Source organism: Loxodonta africana, chromosome 24 (assembly GCF_030014295.1).
Source record: "Loxodonta africana isolate mLoxAfr1 chromosome 24, mLoxAfr1.hap2, whole genome shotgun sequence".
Classification (NCBI taxonomy): domain Eukaryota; kingdom Metazoa; phylum Chordata; class Mammalia; order Proboscidea; family Elephantidae; genus Loxodonta; species Loxodonta africana.
The window spans coordinates 48,090,128-48,109,881 of NC_087365.1; the positions used below are offsets into that span (position 1 = coordinate 48,090,128).

Genomic DNA, 19,754 nt, shown 5'->3' on the forward strand with positions numbered 1-19,754 from the left:
CTCTAATTTTTTTATGGATAACATTGCAAAGAATGGGAATTCCAGAACACTCAATTGTGCTCATGAGGAACCTGTACATAGACCAAGAGGCAGTTGTTCGAGGAGAATAAGGGGATACTGCATGGTTTAAAGTCTGGAAAGGTGTGCATCAGGGTTGTATCATTTCACCATACTTATTCATTCTGTTCGCTGAGCAAATAATCCAAGAAACTGGACTATATGAAGAAGAATACAGCATCAGGATTGAAGGAAGACTCATTAACAACCTGGGATATGCAGATGACACAGCCTTGCTTGCTGAAAGCAAAGAGGACTTAAAACATAAAGAAAATAAAAATCCTCACAACTGGACCAATAATAAGCAACATCAGGATAAATGAAGAAAAGAGTGAAGTTGTCAGTAATTTCATTTTACTTTGATCCACAGTCAACAGCTGTGGAAACAGCAGTCAAGAAATCAAATGACACATTGCATTGGGCAGATCTGCTGCAAAAGACCTCTTTAAAAGTATTAAAAAGCAAAGATATCACTTTAAGAACTAAGGTGCACCTGGCCCAAGCCATGGTGTCTTCAATCCCCTCATATGCATGCAAAAGCTGGACAATGAATAAGAAAGACCCAGGAACTGATGCCTTTGAATTATGGTGTTGGTGAGGAATATTGAATATATACACCATGGACTACCAGAAGAACGAACAAATCTATCCTGGAAGAAGTACAGCCAGAATGATCCTTAGAAGCAAGAATGGTGAGACTTCATCTCACATACTTTGGACATGTTATCAGGAGGGACCAGTCCGTGGAGAAGGACATCAGGCTTGGTAGAGGGTCAGCCAAAAAGAGGAAGACTCTCAGTGAGATGGATTGACAGTAGCTGCAAGAATGGGCTCAAGCATAACAATTATGAGGATGGTGCAGAATTGGGCAGCGTTTCATTCTGTTGTACGTCGGGTTGCTATAAGTTGGAACCAACTCAACGGCACCTAACAACAGCATTTTTAAAAATAAACGTGGATTACTTGTACATTAAAAAAAATTTTTTTTTTCAAGCGCTCTTTCTAAGTAATGTGCTAGATTCACTGCTCTTCCCATTTTCCAAAGTAGAGATGACATGGCTGCCCCATTCTTTCCTCAGGTCTCCAACCATCCGAGACATGGTGATCCGCTGCATCGCCCAGATGGTGAATTCCCAGGCAGCTAACATTCGCTCAGGCTGGAAGAACATCTTCACCGTGTTCCACCAGGCAGCCTCCGATCACGACGGAAACATCGTGGAGCTGGCCTTCCAGACCACAGGCCACATTGTCAGTAAGTGGCTCTGTTCCCTCCTGACCAGCATCCCACCTGCAAGTCTAGGAGAGTGACTACTTATTTGCTGTCTCTTTTACTCCAAAAGGGGCTTGTTTCTCCTCTTGTGTGATATGATCATGTGCCAGGTTGTCAGGTCAAAGCACTTGGCACTCATTAATCCATTAATCTTCAAAACAACCCTATGAAGGAAATACCATTATTTCTCCCATTTTACTAAAGAGAAACTGAGACACAGTGAAGTAGGACCACTTGTCTGAGGTCCCTCACTAGGAAGTGGTGGAGCCAGGACTCACACCCAGGCCATCCAGCCCCAACGTTGATGCAGTATTCCACCGCCCTGTACTGACCAGAAGTCTCTGGTTCTGCCTGTGATCACTAACAAGATATTTACTTGGTCATTGGGGAAACTGTGAGGCACCCAGTTACTTTTTACCTTTGAGGTCTCTTAATTTTTTGTAAGCTTCTTGCTACCGATATTTTTCTCTTAGGTGATATTTGTAGGATTTTGAGAACTTGGATTTCTAAATTGCCTTTCAGCTCATTGTGCCTTCTTCACTTGCTCTTCACCAGGCTCCAGGGAGGTAGCAGGAGGTGTGTCTCAGGAGGGAAATGGCCAGGGAAGGCAGGGATGTGTTCAGGATCATGGAACTGGGGTCAGAGCTTTGCTCGGTGCTGATCTCTTTTGGATAGACCTCTGTGGGTTGGCTTCATGCACAGATCCATTTTTATATCTTACATAGTTCCTCGAGTCAGCTGTATCCTAAAATGAATTAAGTTGTAACGGACACATTGGTATCCTGGTAAATGTTAGTTTTCTCACAGCTTGCCCTCTCTCACTTCCTTAGGGTCTCTTCTTAGATAGGCCCTCTTCAGAGAGTCCTTCCTTCATCACTGCCTAAGCAACCCCTCCTACCCTCTGTCCCCTTGCCCGGCACTCACTCCACCAGAGCCTGTTCTATATGTATGGTGACTTACGCGATTATTGTCCATCTTGTTCTTTGGAGCTCAGTTTGTTCACCTCTGTACCCCCAGGCATACATCCATGCTTTGCACATAATTGACACTCAGTAAATATATGTAGAATGAATGACTATTTGAACCTTTACATCATTGCTTGAGCTCAGGGAACCAGTTTAGCCCGAGATGTGCTCAATACATTTATTCTTAAATAACTTAATGAGAAAAACAGTCTTCTAGAGATACTGACATGCTTTTCTTAGAATTTCACGAAAGTAATTGTCTCTGGTTTATAGATTTTTTTGTTTTCGTTTTGTTTTATGAATGTCCATTTCTAAATCCTGGCCTTAAATATACATATGCTGTTTGTTTCCCCAGCTACTATTTTCCAGCACCACTTCCCTGCAGCCATCGATTCCTTTCAGGACGCGGTGAAGTGCTTATCAGAGTTTGCGTGCAACGTCGCTTTCCCTGATACCAGCATGGAAGCCATCCGGCTCATCCGTTTCTGTGGGAGATACGTCTCTGAGAGGCCCCGGGTACGGTTTTCTTCTCCTTGTCCACATGGACAGTGAGGGCAGAAGGGCTCTTTTGGGACAGGAACACACCACTGACAAAGAGCTTCCCAGCTGCTCTTTCAGAATTGTGTTTGCCCTAAACAAAGTGTTTCTTTCAAAATGCTACCAGCACAGGGCTTTTACTTTTCTGTTATTTTGTATGTATGAAATCATTTTTTAAAAAAAACTGAACTTTCATATGGTTTTCTGTAAATAGGTCTTTTTTTTTTTTTTTTTTAAAGAAATAGTATTTTTGCTTTTTTTGGCAAAGCCAAAGAAGCTAGACCTTCCTATTTGAAAAAAAAAAAAATGTCTTTTAGGAAATGGTATTATGCCATCGTGATGTGGCCAAGAAATCACATTTAAAAATCACCCTTCATCTTCTTCTGAAAATGTTTGGAGTCTTTCTGTTATATTTCACTTTTCTAAAGAGACCTACTTGGTTTAAATGACAGTGTCCCCAGGCACTGAAATTGGGGCGGAAACAGCACATCTAAACTCTGATGACCTCTACATACTTCTTAGTAAGCATTCTTTAGAGAACTGTAAACCTTTAAGATGATATGTCTAGTGACTAAGATACGAACATGATGAGAACGAACGAATATTGATTGTACACGTACTATATCTCAGGCACCATTCTAGGTATTTTCAGACCTATTAGAAACCCTGGTAGCATAGTGGTTAAGAACTACGGCTGCTAACCACAAGGTCGGCAGTTCAGATCCACCAGGCGCTCCTTGGAAACCATATGGGGCAGTTCTACTCTATCCCATGAGTTGGAATGGACCCGATGGCAACAGGTTTGGTTTTTTTTTCAATGAGGTAAATAATTATATCCCCATTGTACAGGGAAAGTAACTGAGGAACAAAGAGGTTAAGTAATTGCCAAATGATAGATAACCAGTGTTGATAAAGAAATTCCATTACAATAGACGATACCATTTCAAGAGTGGTTGCAGAGCTTGTTGTCAGGTGCTGTAGAGTTGATTCCAGCCCATAGCAACCCTGTATGACAGAGTAGAACTGCCCCAAGGGTTTAATCTTTATGTATGGGATTAAAAATTAAATCCTATAAAGGTTAAACTCGATGGGACAGTTCTAGGCTGTAATCTTTACGGCAGCAGATTGCCAGGTTTTTTCTTCCACGGAGCTGCTGGTGGGTTTGAGCTGCCAGCCTTTGGTTAGCAGCTGAGCACTTAACCATCGTGCCATCAGGGCTCCTTAGTAACAGAGCTAAAAAAAAAAAAAAAATTTTTTTTTTTTTTTTTACAGAGCAGAGGGGTCAAAATCCCAGTGATGGGGCAGAAAGTGGGGGCCCTCAGCCAGACTGTGGAGAGACTCCAGCTCCTAGCTGTATGACCCTGGGCAGCATACTTCACCTCTCAGTGTGTCAGTTAACTCATCTGTAAAACGGGACCGTTATTTCTCCCTGCATCTATGTAAAGCACCTTAACAGTTCCTGGCCCATAGCAAGCACTTAGTATATAGTAGTTGCTGCTGCTGTTGCTGTTATTTTAAGTAGTTTTTATTACAGTAACAGTCTGGAATGATCTAAGATTTTCAGTCATCCTGGATATTTAGCTAACACGATTTGGTCTGTAGTGCTTTTTTTAACATGATACCTCCCACCCCCAGGAATCTGTGATCTGCCCCACTCAAACCTGGAAAGGGCTGTAGGTTTATATGGGGAAACTGCTTGTATGTCCTTTGGGACGGGCAATTGTCTGTCGCCTGGGGACTCCCTGTGTACTGGTGCTGAAAGGATATTTTGGGGGGAGGAAAATGTACAGGGCTTTAATCTTTGTTGTGTTCCTTTTAAGTTCTTCTCTTTGCTTGCTGAGTCCATGTCTTAGATGTGATTTTCATTGTAGGTGCTACAAGAATACACAAGCGATGACATGAATGTAGCTCCTGGTGACAGAGTCTGGGTCCGAGGCTGGTTCCCCATCCTATTTGAGCTCTCCTGCATCATTAATAGATGCAAGTTAGATGTACGGACAAGGTAACCGTGTCCCCACTGTGGCGGCCCCCTGCAACACTGTCATGGGCCTTGGGCACTTGCTTACCTGGCCCCATGTCTCCCACTGTCTTCTCTGTTGTTCCCTCCCCCACCCCATTCCCTCTTCTGCGCCTGGCTCTGTTTCCTCCAGAGGACTCACCGTCATGTTTGAGATCATGAAGAGCTACGGCCACACCTTTGAAAAGCATTGGTGGCAGGATCTGTTCAGGATTGTGTTTAGGATTTTTGATAACATGAAACTTCCGGAGCAGCAGTCAGAGGTAAGAGGATGATGAATGCACTGCCATGGATACGATGGGGAGAAAAGCCTCTGGCCTTGGTCCACCTCTAGGTCTGCATAGTCATCAACTTGGAAGTCTGAAATACTGAGCTCTGTAAGGTGGGTTTTGAGAATGGAGGCTCCCTTCCTGGTACTCTCCTACCAGCATCAACTAGGACTAAAGAGGCTCTCCCTGTCCGGGAAAGGGGAGCAGAAATGAGTCACCATCATCTGTCCACGTGGCCCTCAGGCCTCCTACCTGTCCACTTCGGCAGGGCTCCCTACTGGCTGTCATAGTTGTTTGTTCACATTGACTTCCAAAGAGAGTCAGTAGTAAGTGGAATGTTTCTGATCCCTTGAGAGTTGGAGATGAATGATGGCAAATATTAGGTCATTTTTTATCAAAGGACTTCAGATACATGTAGGTGTTTTGTTACTTGTCCCCCTGGGGAAGAGGGTAAAGGGGATATTTTATTTCAAGATTTTTAGGTAACTTTTTAACCTTCTCTTAGGAACACCATGCCCTCCTCCCCCTCTTCTAGTGTAAGAGTAACGTAAGCTTAACATGAAAAATATAGAAAATTCATCATTTTACCATCCAGAAACTAGAATTACTGTTCGACAAATTTCTCTGTCTTTATTACATGTTGTTATTAGGTGCTGTCGAGTCGGTTTTGATTCATATCGACCCTGTGTACAACAGAACAAAACACTGCCCAGTCCTGCACCATCCTCATAATTGTTGTTATGCTTAAGCCCATTGTTAAAGCCACTGTGTCAATCCATCTTGTTGAGGGTCTTTCTCTTTTGCTGACCCTCTACTTTACCAAGCATGATGTCCTTCTCCAGGGACTGATCCTTCCTAATAACATATCCAAAGTATGTGAGATGCAGTCTCACCATCCTTGCTTCTAAGGAGCATTCTGGTTGTACTTCTTCCAAGACAGATTTTTTTGTTCTTTTGGCAGTCCATGGTATGTTCAATATTCTTTGCCAACACCGTAGTTCGAAGGTGTCAGTTCTTCTTCAGTCTTCCTTATTCATTGTCCAGCTTTCACATGCATATGAGGCAGTTGAAAACACCATGGCTTCAGTCAGGTGTGGTTAGTCTTCATAGTATAGATGCAATTTATAGTATTTTTTTCCCTTAATTTTAAAATAAGTTTTCATTATAAAACAAACACATATTCATTACAGAAAAATCATAAAACAAAGAAAAAAATGTAACCACCCACAGTTGCACTGACAACCTTTAATTAACCCCTTCAAATGTCTCCTCTCTTCCTGTATCGTACACATTTTATTTTTTTGCAAAAATGGAATCCACTGCTCATACTGTAAACTGCTTTTTTAACTTAATGCATATGAGAGTTTTTCACATATACAACCTTTCACAACTCTAACTTTTCTTCTACAGTATTTTTAAGGGCTGCAAAATATTCCTAGTTGTGAATGTACCGTAGTTTATTAAACCAGTCTTCTATTATTGGACATTTAGGTTGTTTCCAATTTTCATTTCTTCAGACACACTGAAACGAACATTTTTTTGTAGCTACACTTCTACTCATGTTCTTTCTTTTCTCTAGGATAAGTGGTCTGAATGGCAGGTTTGGGGCTTGCATGTTACTGAGCTTTTCGATGAGTACTGCTAAATTACATCCAAATAAATGTGTACTCCTTTACACTTCTGTCAGCAGTGTGTCAGCGTTCCTGTTTCTCCACGCCCACTCGAGCTTTTCATATTTAATTGGTTTAATCATTGTTAATTTGATAGGAAAAGTATCACATTTAATTTTTCTTTAATTGCTGGTGAGCCTGCACTTTTCCACATCTTTGATCATTTGCTTTTCTTTGTCTTCTTTTTTTTTTAATTCTTGGATACTTCATGTTTTCCAAGAATTGAATTGAATCAAATAGCAATATCCAAAATTAAGGTGCTATTTTCAGTTAAATTATATTTTTCATGTTTTAAAGCCATAACTTAATACATTTTTCTATTTGGTTTTCACCTTTTTCCTGTTGCTACGTGCTACCACAGTCTATATTAATATATATAGATTGTAGCAGCATATCTTTACGTAGATTACAAATGGTTTTGCCCACTTTGGCACTCTTATTTCATTTTTATTTTGGGAACTTTTAGCTTTTAAAGCAGCCAGATCTCTCAGTTTTTGCCTTCATGGTTTACATTTGGAATCATGCATAGCAGCCCTTCCACTGTCCAGGATTTATAAATATCCACGTGTATTTCTTCTGGTGATGTCATGGCCTCGTTTTTAATGTTTAAGATTTTAGTGTAAGGTGTGAGTATTTAGCATAATACATTCATATTTTCCAGATCATTAGGACTCTATGAATATCATTTTGAATATCCGTTGAATATTCTGTCATGTGGATGTACTTAATTTAATACCCACATTGTTAGACATTAGGTTGTATCTGTGTTTTCAGTATATAAATGCCAGTGTGGTAAACATCTTTATTCATAAACCTGGTTATTTCTTTAGGATCAATTCCTGGAAGTAGTGGGCAGCAGGTGTGAACTTTTTTAAGGCTGTTGACAACATGACCAAATAGCTTTCCAGAAGTTTTGCCAACAGTGTATGAGAATGTCCATCTCACCTCAAGGAGAGAGGCCTTTAAGCTTTATCTCTGTGTGGTTTTTCTAGAAATCTGAGTGGATGACGACAACTTGCAACCACGCCCTTTACGCTATTTGTGATGTATTTACCCAGTTTTACGAAGCTCTGAATGAAGTTCTGCTTCCTGATGTATTTGCACAGTTGCAGTGGTGTGTAAAGCAAGGTACTCTTTAAGCCTGTGGGCTTGGCTTTCCTGTCCAGGTCCTTCATGAGAGGCCGATTGTTCTCGGTGTGTAAAGACAGACGTATGCCAAGGAGTACACTCTATAATTTTATTGGTGAAAATGTACATGTGTGTGCGTGTGTGTGTTTAAACTGGAACATAAAAGCAACCCCCCAACTCAGTTCATAAGCATTTCTTTAAGATGGGATGTAGTTAATGCTATATGTTTAAAATGCACCTTTGTACATTATACTGTTATTTCTACTTTTGTGTGTGTTTGAAATTCTCTATAATAAAATGCTTTTGAAATGTACCCTTGGATTCATGATCAACAGCTTCATGAGTGGACTTTTTTTGTTTAGGTAGTTATGTGTTTATTTTAGTGTATGTTAGGAAAAAAAATACCCAACTAAGACATCATACCTGGATCCCATAGATAGTTTTGGCTTAGGACAAGGGTAAATTAGTTAAGTTTTTCAAAAAGCGACCTAGTTTTTATAAAATAACGTAAGTGATGAAAGAGTTGATACTAATATGGTAAAAATCAGAAACGTAGTGTTGAAGTGACTAAATTTTTAGAAACACTGGTCTAATATTTTCTACCTTCTTTTAGCATTTCTCATATGTGAACCCATTTAGTTAAAGCAGCAAAATGTTGATCTTTCTTCATCCCTGGCAATAAAACCATGACAAATAATCCTACCTCTCTGTAGCCTGTTTAAACTATAAAAATTGTAATGCTGTCTGTAGCATTACTTCATTAATTAAAAGCCTACAAACCTGCCACTTGTGTAGTCTCCACCTCAAAATATGAAGGATCAGGGATTTAATTGGAATCCAAAACAGCAGTTGGAGTTTAATGATAGATGTTGTTTTATTTTGCAGATAATGAGCAGTTGGCTCGATCAGGTACAAATTGCTTAGAAAACTTAGTAATATCCAATGGAGAGAAATTCAGCCCTGGTGTCTGGGATGAAACATGCAATTGTATGTTGGATATTTTCAAAACAACCATCCCACATATGTAAGTGTAATGTGACTGTTGCAGTGTAATTCTGTGTTCAGTGATTGTCTTGAAGCTGGTTGCCCTTGACATTGATCATTCCCTTCTCTTGCATTCCTCTAAGTTTGCTGACATGGAGACCTGTAGGCATGGAGGAAGATTCATCAGAAAAACATTTGGTAGGATTTTTTTTTTTTTTTGTCTTTTCTGTGATCTCATATCTTAGTAAAAGATCAGTCAGCCCGAACAGTCTGTGCTTCTTTGATGGGATGTGAGTAAAAAAAAGTCATAAGAGCTAAAAACAATGTATGTTCATTTAAAAAAAATTTTTTCAGAATGTACAGAAAACTATTAAGAAAATGAATCACCTCACCCAATAAAAACCAGAGTTTACATTTCTAGTTTTTTTCTTTGTGTGGCTATGCCCACATACACCATACTTAATTGAAACAAGGGATCATTTGGGACATGTCGTATTACTTAACATTGTATTTTTCCATATTCTTAAATATTTTTTGAGAACAGCCTTTTCAGTGGCTGTACATTGTTACAATTTATTTAACCAATCTCCCTTGTTGGAGTCTCAGGTCATTTCCAGCGTTTCACTATTATAAGTTACACTGTTTGATTTGTTGCTTTCCCAAACAGAGTTTTACTCTCCATCAGTGAAAGTTGTTTTTTAGATGAGGCCACATTCAGAAGTTCTAATTCAAATCTCATTTTAAAATACTGTGGTTTACAGAGGAGTTTGGATTATTGACTTCTGTTCTCAAATAACTACCACCAGTTCATTAACCTTGTAAGAGGAATTTGAGATACAGAAACGAAGCACATTATTTAAACATTTTCTGCTCCTTGACTCTGTCTTCCACTGTCAACTTGAAATCACTAGCCACCACACTGATTTATTTTTGAACTCGAGCTCATTAAAAATTTGTTATACTCACGTTAAATCACAGCATGTAGAGAAATGCCTTCTAAATTGGAATAGGAAAATGTGAAGCTTTAATGAGAGGAGACATAATTGAACTTCTTAATCTCTCCTCTGCAACCTTGGAGAAGTACATGCAGTAGAAATTTTACTTTGGGCACGGCCCGTAAATCTAGCTGGCCTGGCAGTGCTGAAACAGGCACACCTCTGGCCAGCACTGCTTTTGGATGAAGAGAAGTGAACCGTGTGTTCCTCTCTGGTTTGTTTTCAGGATGTGGATCTGGACCGCCAGTCTTTAAGCAGCGTAGATAAGAATGCATCAGAGAGAGGCCAGAGCCAGCTCTCTAACCCGACTGACGACAGCTGGAAGGGTAGATCATATGCAAGTAAGACCACAGATTTTTTAATGTTTTCATTGATTTAAAATAGGTCACACGTTTACATGACTCAGATAATCAGAAGGTACAGAAGGGTACATGTGATAAGCCTCCCCTCCCACCCCCATGCCTCGGTCTGCCAGACCCCTGCCTGTGGCAGCCAGTGCTGCCTGCCTTTCCGGAGACACATCATCCATGTGCAAGCAAACACACGTATATACGTCTGTGTGAATTTTCCTCCCCTCATTTTCATACAGATGGTGGAATACTTCTGCTGTGTGCAGGCACTCCGTGCTTCATGTGCGTGGTCTCATTTGTTGAGCCTTTACAACAGCCCTTTGAAGGACGTTCTGTTTTACATTTGCGTGACCGGAGGCTTAGACCGGCGACGTGTGCCAGCTGGGATTCACACGCATCCTTGGCTGACTGAGGAGTTGGAACTTTTACGTGTTATTATTTTGCTCTTTTTAAAGTTGTGCGCCCCACTGTTTGTCTTCATTGAGGTCCCACCCCCTCCTCACCACACCAGGCTGTAAGTGCTGACATTGAAGTTAACTTCTGAAGCAGCACATTAGACAAAAGCCATTATCTTTCGAAGGAATAAAAAATAATCACCCTTGAAATCCATTAAAAAAGCACTGTGTAGTAGACCCCGCAGGGTCTCAGTAACTGCAGCACGCCCAGTTTTCTCCACCGTGTCCAGTGGTGGTACAGTCTCAGTTTCTTCCATCAACTCCAGACAAAGTGATTGGTGTGTGCGGGGAGCAGTATACATTTCTTTAAAAATAGAATGTCTCTCAGTGCAGCAGGGTGTCTGCACCCCAAGAGGTACCTGGAACTTGAGACCCCTGGTTCCCCCAGGCAACAGTGGATGTGTTCCTTCTAGCCCCCTACCTCAGCTGCCCTGGTGGGTATACGTTCAGTAAGCCAGTTGGCAGGCAGAATCTCCTATGCCATTTGTATTTCTCTCTCTCTTTCTTTTAAGATGGTATAATGGATTGGCGTGAGTTAAGTATACGTCTCTTGTAACTCCACTGTATTTTTTTGTTTTTTAATTAAGACTAACACTGCTTGGAGAATTTCTGTGTGTATGTATAATTTCACAAGCACTTTCAGAGACGTGACGATAACTCCACCTCCTTGTCTTCCATCACTAAAAGTTTTATTGAATGTTTTACACATTCCGATTCTGTAACAAGAAGCTGGAAAAGGACTCGCCCTTGCTAGAGGCAAGTCAGTCATCCCTTACGAAGTGCCTGACACGGGCCTCCCCTGAGCCCAGGGATGGAGGATACAGAGATAGATGAGGCACTGTCAGAGTCTCATCAGTTGGCAGAAGCCATGCCAAAAATTTGAACAGGAAGAATTCAATGAAGAATTGTTAACTAGTCAAAGGTAGCGAACTACCGAAAGGGTAAGAGAGGACTCTTAATGGATATAAAAACCAAAACCAAACCTGTTGCTGTTGAGTCAATTTTGATTCATAGCAACTCTATAGGACAGAATAGAAGTGCTGCATAGAGTTTCCAAGGAGCGGCTGGTGATTCAAACTTCCAGCGTTTTGGTTAGCACCCATTGCTCTTAACCACTGTGCCACCAGGGCTACTGTAACGGATATAGAAGTGGAAAATGCAAAAAGCATCTACCTCCAGTAGGGCGGAGAGAGTGTGATCCAGGGACTAGGAACTTAGAAGAGCCACCCTATGCTCCCGAGGCTCAGCTTCAGACTGCTGAGGAGAGGTGGGCTGCCACAGGAACACACAGCCTCTTGCTGCTGGGGCAAAAGCCAGAGGTGGCCTGTAGGGGAGGCCCATTGAGTGGCAGAGAAACTTCCTGCCCTGCATAGCTCATTCGCTCACCTTCTTTAGGTCTTTCTCAAATAGTCATGTTTTCACAAAGCTCTTTCTGAGCAGCTTATTTAAACTCGTACCCTCACCCTCGCACTTCCTGTCCTCCTTCCTTATCTATGTCATCATCATCTGACAAGCTTTATCTCATACTTAAACGTCTTGTTTATTCTCTGTCTACTCTGTGGGAACAGGGATTTTTGTCCCTTTTATTCATTGCTGTGTCACAGCGTCATGAATCGTGCCTGGCACATAGTAGGAACTCAGTGAATATTTATTCACTATTGGCTGAATCGGAAACCCTGGTGGTGTAGTGGTTAAGAGCTATGGCTTTTAACCAAAGGGTCGGCAGTTCGAATCCACCAGGCATTCCTTGGAAACTCTATGGGGCAGGTCTACTCTGTCCTACAGAGTCGCTGTAAGTCGGAATCAACTCGACAGCACTGGGTTTGGTTTGGTTTTGGTTATTGGCTAAATCATATTAGGGTTAATCCTTATTATCTAATATAGATCAGAAACTGTTTGCCAGCCTCCTCATCAAGTGTGTGGTCCAGTTGGAATTGATACAGGCCATTGACAACATTGTGTTCTACCCTGCAACGAGCAAAAAGGAGGATGCAGAGCACATGGTTGCTGCCCAGGTAATGACAGCAGGCCTCAGAAGGACCTCCTCGTCTGCAGGGAGGTGACTTGGAGGCAGTGGTACGCTTGTACTGGCTGGCAAAAGCTGATGGTGTTCGGCTTTTCCCAGCTCTGCATTCAGCGATGTCATATCAATAGCTTGAAACCAGCCACAGGGGAAATACTTACACCACAGAAAATGAGAGACACTATACAATAGGGTTTCCCCCCCACCCCAGAGCTGTTTCTAGGCATACCACTGCTCAGAGGCCACCTTGATGCTTTGAAATGAGTGTTATTAATCAGAAGGACTATTTCCTCTAATTGGTCTATAATTTAACCATAAATGAAGGAAAATAATGTGAATAAGGATCCCAGTTTTTCATTCAGAAAGCTTACTTTTTTGTTCATTTTGTATATGCAACCTTTTATATGTAAGGTATTCTTGCAAATATGGAGAATTGAGTCTGCAAAAGTTGGATAGTAACTTTACACCCTGGGCTGCAAACTCAAATGCTTCAGCGGCTAGCAGGCCCTGTGAGTGGATGAGGCAGACAGGTGGGGACTGTGGTAAAGTGGAGGGCTCCCGCCAAAGTGGCTGCAGCGGAGGGCCACCATCCAGGGGTCAAGTCGTCAGTCTTATAACTTTTCCAGAGAAGCCAGAATCAAGGGTTCATCAATCACCTGATGGAGGCTATAGACGCCACTTGGGCTTGGCCTAATGTTTTCTATCTTTCAGTCAATATGTGTGAGACTTTTTATTACATATATTGCACCTTGATTTTCTCTTTTTTTTAATATTGTATTTTTGGTGGAAGTTTACACAGCAAATTAGGTACCTATTTAACAATTTCTACGTATATATATATTGTTTAGCATGTTAATTTTCTTATTTTCCAGTTTTGTTTATGAAATAAAGAGGACAGTGCAATCCTATAGTCAGATAATTGTGGAAACACACATTCCTATTCATTCCACGAAGGCCTCCCTGACGACACTGGATCCTTAGCCAGCAGTCTTCCTGATACATGAGCTCGTGACATTCTTTCACCAGCCAGTGAGCCAAGTCTGAATGGAGGACAGTTTAGGGTGTTGAGGGATGAAGTGTAGCATATACAGAGGGTGACTTTTGGGGAGTCAGAACTGACTTCATCTGATATCACAGGAAAGCTTTCCTGCCGGTGTTCCAAAGCCACTCCACTGTGTTCAGTTAGCTCTCCCCGCCTCCCTCCTAGCAAGATACGCTGGATGCAGAGATCCACATAGAGACAGAGGACCAGGGCATGTACAAGTACATGTCGTCGCAGCACCTCTTCAAGCTGCTGGACTGTTTGCAGGAGTCCCATTTGTTCTCAAAGGCCTTCAACTCCAATTACGAGCAGCGGACCGTCCTGTGGCGAGCAGGTAAGGCCACCCCAGCAGATAGGACAAGTGGCCACGCTGCCCACCGTCCTAAAATATTAGAATCTTTGGGAAATTCCTGATATTTTAAACAATAGCTGGAGTCATTTACTAAATATTTTCCTACTTGAGAGGGAAGGAAGGGGAATGCTTGCTAGGTTTTATCCCAGCACCAGAACCACTGCCTGGCAACTGGTAGACTCACAGTATTTGATGAAACAACAAATCGAATGTTGGAGACTTGAACTGATCTAGTAAGTCAAGACATTTCACATTAAATTAAAATAGTGTAGTTAAATGTAATGTAAAACATATGGTGGGCTAGGAAGAACTGAAAATATTCAGACATTTCCTGAGGCTTTTAGGGATTCCACAGTGCCACCTTTCTTCTCTCTCTTTCCCACCTCCCAAAATAAATGCGTAAACCCTGGTGGTGAGTCCAGTATTTCAAATAGTTGTTTTTTATGGAATGCTACTATTTCTGTGCTGCACATGGTCTTTATGTTCCAGGTAAGCTACATGTCATATTTATATTCTTTGGAAGTACATGAGACTTTGGATCTGTAAGGCTCGCTAGAAAAGGTGTATTTCTTAAATAGGGAGGTTGGGTTTTTCTGATTCCTCAACACCTCTTATAATTCAAAATTCAAGTAACTCAAGAGGTATATTCCAGAGGCCTAAGAGTAAAGGAGAGGGGTCACGTTCTTAGAGCGCATGTATCCACAGTCACTGTAAGGTAACTTTGCTTTAAATACTGTTTTAGCTTATTTTATTTATCTTTCTGTTTTAAAGTGTGGCCCCCTCAGCAGCTTTTTTTAAATGAATTCTAACTTCATTTCAACAGTATAGATTTTGGGACACAGGTGACATTGCTATCAGCTGTAAAAAAAAATATTTAAAATTACTACAGTGATAAATGTGGCATAACACCACAAAGCCACCAGAATCGCTCACAGGCTTCCCAAGACTCTAAAGTAATAGCAAGGCTCCATGGCCCTGGCAGTGGTTGCTGATTAGCAGCAGGGATACTGCTGTGTGTCAGAAACACCTAAGAACAATTTACAGCTCCTTGGTCTCCAGCCTTGAAATTATGCGTCTCCTCTGTGTGTGTGTGCTGTGTGTGAGTGCAGTGTGTGTGCTGTGAGTGTGCTGAGTGAGTGCTGTGTGTGCTGTGAGTGTGCTGTGTGAGTGCTCTGTGTGCTGTGTGTGTGCTGTGTATGAGTGTACTGTGTTCTGGGTGAAATGCTGTGTGTACTGGGTAAGTGCTGTGTGTGCTGTGCTGTGAGTGTGCTGTGTGTACTGGGTAAGTGTTGAATGTGTTGTGAGTACTGGGTAAGTGCTGTGTGTGCTGTGAGTGTGCTGTGTATACTGGGTAAGTGCTGTGTGTGCTGTGCTGTGTGCCGTGTGCTGTGTGTGTGCACTTGTGTGAGCATGCTGTGAGTGTGCTGTGTGCTGGGCATACTGTGTGAGTGCTGTGTGTGGTGTGCTCTGTGTGCTGTGTGAGTGCTGTGTGTGAGCATGCTGAGTGTGCTGTGTGAGCGTGCTGAGTGTGCTGTGAGTGCTGTGTGTGAGCGTGCTGAGTGTGTTGTGTGTGTGTGCTGTGAGTGCTGTGTGTGTTGTGTGAGTGCTGTGCGAGTGTGCTGTGTGAGTGCTGTGTGCCACGTGTGCTTTGTGTGTGCTATGAGTGTGCTGTGTGTGAGTGCCGTGTGCTGTGTTATGTGAGTGCTGAGTGTGCTGTGTGTGTGTGCTGTGTGCAAGTGTATGTCTATACATGCACATGTAGCAGCGGGGGGGGGTGGACTTCTCAGTATTTTGAACTTTGCATAAAAGTGCTTTATTAATGTTTTTGTATTGTTACCATTACTTTCATTTTCTGCCCAAGTTCCTATTTTAACCCACAACTTTAAAAAAAGTAATTTTCCTCCAAGGCTTTAAAATATCTAGATGTTTTATGTCTTTGCCTTTAACAATGTTTTGCTATAAAAAGAGATTGTAAGAGTGGTTTGCACATCTCTGGCAGATTGGTACTGCTTTGTTGAAGAAAGTGTATTCTTATACTTTATTGTGTACTTTGTGAAAAAACATCTTGCAGTTTAGAAACATGCTAGAATCCTTAAGAGCTATTACACTTGAGAAGATGAAGCTAATGGCGTCACCTGGCACACAAAGCATTCTATTTCGGGTAATTGAGCTGTATTAAGTATAGGAGATGTTTCATTGTTTCCTAAAGTGACTATATTAGGTTCCCACATGATTCCTCCACATTATCCTGGAGATGTGCACTACTTATGTGAGTATCTGATCTCTAGGTTTTAAGGGCAAGTCTAAGCCCAATCTTCTAAAACAAGAAACCAGCAGCCTGGCCTGCTGTTTGAGGATCCTGTTTCGAATGTATGTCGATGAGAACCGCAGGGATTCCTGGGAAGAAATACAGCAGCGACTTTTAACGTAAGAAGATTGGTTTCCAATTAAATTTTTTGTTCGTGATATACAAAATGCATCACCACGATACTGTGGATGGAAAAGTAAGAGAAGAACAGCTACACTGACACCCTCACAAGCTGTTTTCTTTTTACTTTCTGTTTGGAGCATCAGGCTTCCTTTGTTTCTGTCATAAGTCCTCTTTAAGGCACAGAAACATGAGCAGTGAGAAGCATTCTGAGTTCAGAGTCCTCACAGGACTGGAGCCAGTCACTTCCCCTCCTGGGACTCTAGAGCCCAGTCAGCTCTAGCATCCCATCATTCCTTTTTTCCAAGATGAATATATTAGAATCATATGGATACTGGAATGCACCAACTTCCATTATGGGGAGGCAGTGGAATGTCATCGAGACAGCCTCAGTCAGAAGCGTATATCTTTGCCACCCAGCTCCTGGGTGGCTGAGCTAGATTGCTGATGTCTGTGCTCCCTTTTCCTCTGAGATTTAAAAGCAGTCACCTGCAGTGCTGGCAGCTGTAGAGACACAGACTTTCCTGCACTGCTGGTGGAAGTGCATGTTGACATGATCCTGCTGGAAAGCAGGTGACACTATATATTCAGGAGCTTAAAATATTCATTCTCTTTGACTCAGTAATTCCACTGTTCGGAATCTATTTAAGAAAATATTTTAGAAATAGGAACCCAAATTCCCACACAGAATATTTCATTGCAGGCTGACTTAGAAAGAGAAAAAATTAAAAATGGACAGCTAACTTGTGGTGTATGATGGAGTCTTATGTAACCATTGAAAATTAAGATTTTTTTTCCTTTGATATGGGAATATGCTCATCAGACAATAAGACAAAAATTCAGGATGTAAAATTATATATACTTGTGATTTTCAACAATATTTTTAAAAAATCATAGCTAAAAAACTAGAAAGAAATATGCCAAAGTGTCATCATGCGCCCCTTAGGATGATGAAATTATGGGTACTCTGTCTCTCATTTATAATTTTATGTACTTTGCAGTTGCCTTACAATGAGAATATATAACTAAGAAGTTATAAACTGAAAAAAAATCAATAAGTAAATGAATGGGACTCCACTGGCTCATCTCAACTTAAACCAAGCCCAAAAGAGAATTACCTACATAGTGTCATAAAGTTTCCCTAAAGGAGATACATAAGGGTTAAGTTTTTAGCATAACATGTTTTTAAAAATAGCAATTGTATGTGGTGGTGAAAAGAGGGAGGCAGTGTGTAATTAAATCATGCATTTGAGTTGGCTGCTTTTCCCATGAGCTGAAGAAGATGAATTCTGCAAATATTGATTGAGCCCTCACTGTGTGCCAGGCCTGAGCCAAAACTTAACAAACTTATTTAATCCTCAAAACAACACCTTGAGTTAGGTACAGTTATTTATCCCCATTGTAGAGCTGAGGAAAGTGAGGCACTCAGCATTTGCTCAAGATGGCGCAGCTGGAGTGGGTGCTCAGTCAACACCCACTGCAAGAATAAAAGTTCTGCACTAAACGTGAGATGTTAATTGCTGTTTGCTGCGTCTTCCTCCCCCCGTACTTCTAGTGTGTGCAGTGAAGCTCTTGCATACTTCATCACGGTGAACTCTGAAAGCCATCGAGAGGCCTGGACAAGTCTCCTGTTGCTACTCCTAACAAAAACCCTCAAAATAAATGATGAAAAGGTATAAACAAGTAAACTTCCTGATGCCTCCACTAGGATATAAGATTTGGATTGCCTTTTTTTCTGTTTTGGGGGTTGGTTTTTTGAAGTGACTAGGAGAGGGGTTGAGGTTGTGAAAAACTGGTTTAGGCCTGAGGACTTGACTTTGGGTGGCAAGGCTATCCCCAAATAATTTGTAGTTAAATATCGTTAATTTGCAAGTGTTTTGGCACCAACTCTCTAATAGCAAGAAAAAGCACCAATATTGCAAGAAGTTTCGGGGTGAAAGGAATAGTTTTAAAAATCTGGTGCAAAAAGAAAATGGCACCACGTCTAATTTTATGTTTCCGCTTCTCTCCCACCTCAAGTTTAAAGCACATGCGTCGATGTACTATCCCTACTTGTGTGAAATTATGCAGTTTGACTTGATTCCTGAGCTCCGAGCAGTTCTGCGGAAGTTCTTCTTACGGATAGGTGTTGTATATAAGATATGGATTCCAGAAGAGCCATCACAGGTCCCAGGGACCCTGTCACCAGTGTGGTAGCACTGGCCCCTCCGGGACCACAGCTGCAGCTCTACAGAACGTTCCTAATGCCTCCTCTGACTGACACATCTTATGAAGGGTCAGGTTATAGAAACAAAGAGTTCAGCATCTTGGATCTCAGAATGGCCTGGGTGAGGATGGCCTCTACGCTGGCCCCATCAGAGTCCCTGACTAGAAGCATGATGGTTATCTCATCAAATTGTTGTCTGCGCAGTTAACACAGGAGGTGGGGAGTCTGTTTCATCTCCGTCATTCCATTTTGCTGATTGAATCGTCTGTCGAATCTGTCATCACAGATGCCGTCGTCTTCTAGCCAAGTCCCATGATTGGTTGTAAACGTTCTGTCAGAGGAAGTTGCTCTCCTTGAAAATACTGAACATAGCTGTATAGGTTCGTGATTATTAGAGAGTACTTTAATAAAATTTCTTATAATGGCTCACTGCCACTGAAAATATGCTGGGTTTTTTGTTGTTTGGGTGTGTTAGAGAAGTTTGAGTGTTTTTGTCAAGTTGTAAGTCAGCTATAGTTAGATCAGTTTGGGGAAAGTTCAGGAAAAGAAGGGTTGTTTTTTGTTTTTTAATGTCTGAGTTGTTTCTAAAGTATTTTAAAATGTTATTCTCGAAGATTTGATTGAAGACAGAGTTTAGTAATTAAGTTAGAATTAAGAGCTTGCAGGATTTAAAAAAAAAAAAATGTAGTGCCTCCAGGCTCTCCCTGTTTTAGTAAGTTGGGGAGAAAAATCTGTAGGAAAAAAGTAAACAATTTAAGGAAGATGATTGGTCTCCTTTGAAGTAAGTATATGTGGATGGGTATTAAATTAAAATTTCAGAATACATTGTCCATCTCACACACTGAAATCTAATATATGACATAGTAATGAAAATGTAGTAATTTAACCAGAGTTAATTTATATTTGAGTAAAACCTTTTTATTTTTAACTCAGAATAGTGAGTGTACTGATTGTATCACTGCTTTGCACAGCCCCCACTAAAGGGCCCTCGAGAGAGGGACAGTGA

General features: G+C 41.3%; 1 protein-coding gene across 5 annotated transcripts in view; it reads left to right on the forward strand.

Moving 5' to 3' along the window:
* ARFGEF2 (ADP ribosylation factor guanine nucleotide exchange factor 2) overlaps positions 1 to 19,478 on the forward strand; it is an 86,914-nt gene extending 67,436 nt beyond the window's left edge. For 4 of the 5 annotated variants that reach the window (XM_003411757.4, XM_010591779.3, XM_064276183.1 and 1 more), the window contains 13 exons: positions 1,137 to 1,309; positions 2,648 to 2,808; positions 4,701 to 4,831; positions 4,980 to 5,109; positions 7,778 to 7,913; positions 8,799 to 8,937; positions 9,041 to 9,095; positions 10,119 to 10,233; positions 12,582 to 12,712; positions 13,928 to 14,096; positions 16,403 to 16,541; positions 18,098 to 18,215; positions 18,562 to 19,478. In XM_003411757.4, coding sequence (XP_003411805.1) covers positions 1,137 to 1,309; positions 2,648 to 2,808; positions 4,701 to 4,831; positions 4,980 to 5,109; positions 7,778 to 7,913; positions 8,799 to 8,937; positions 9,041 to 9,095; positions 10,119 to 10,233; positions 12,582 to 12,712; positions 13,928 to 14,096; positions 16,403 to 16,541; positions 18,098 to 18,215; positions 18,562 to 18,738 — 1,774 coding nt within the window. In that variant the 3' untranslated portion in view covers positions 18,739 to 19,478. Of the gene's footprint in view, positions 1 to 1,136; positions 1,310 to 2,647; positions 2,809 to 4,700; positions 4,832 to 4,979; positions 5,110 to 7,777; positions 7,914 to 8,798; positions 8,938 to 9,040; positions 9,096 to 10,118; positions 10,234 to 12,581; positions 12,713 to 13,857; positions 14,097 to 16,402; positions 16,542 to 18,097; positions 18,216 to 18,561 lie in introns of those variants that run through there. The other variant, XM_023550360.2, reaches the window with a different exon arrangement.
* Positions 19,479 to 19,754: the final 276 nt, after the last annotated feature.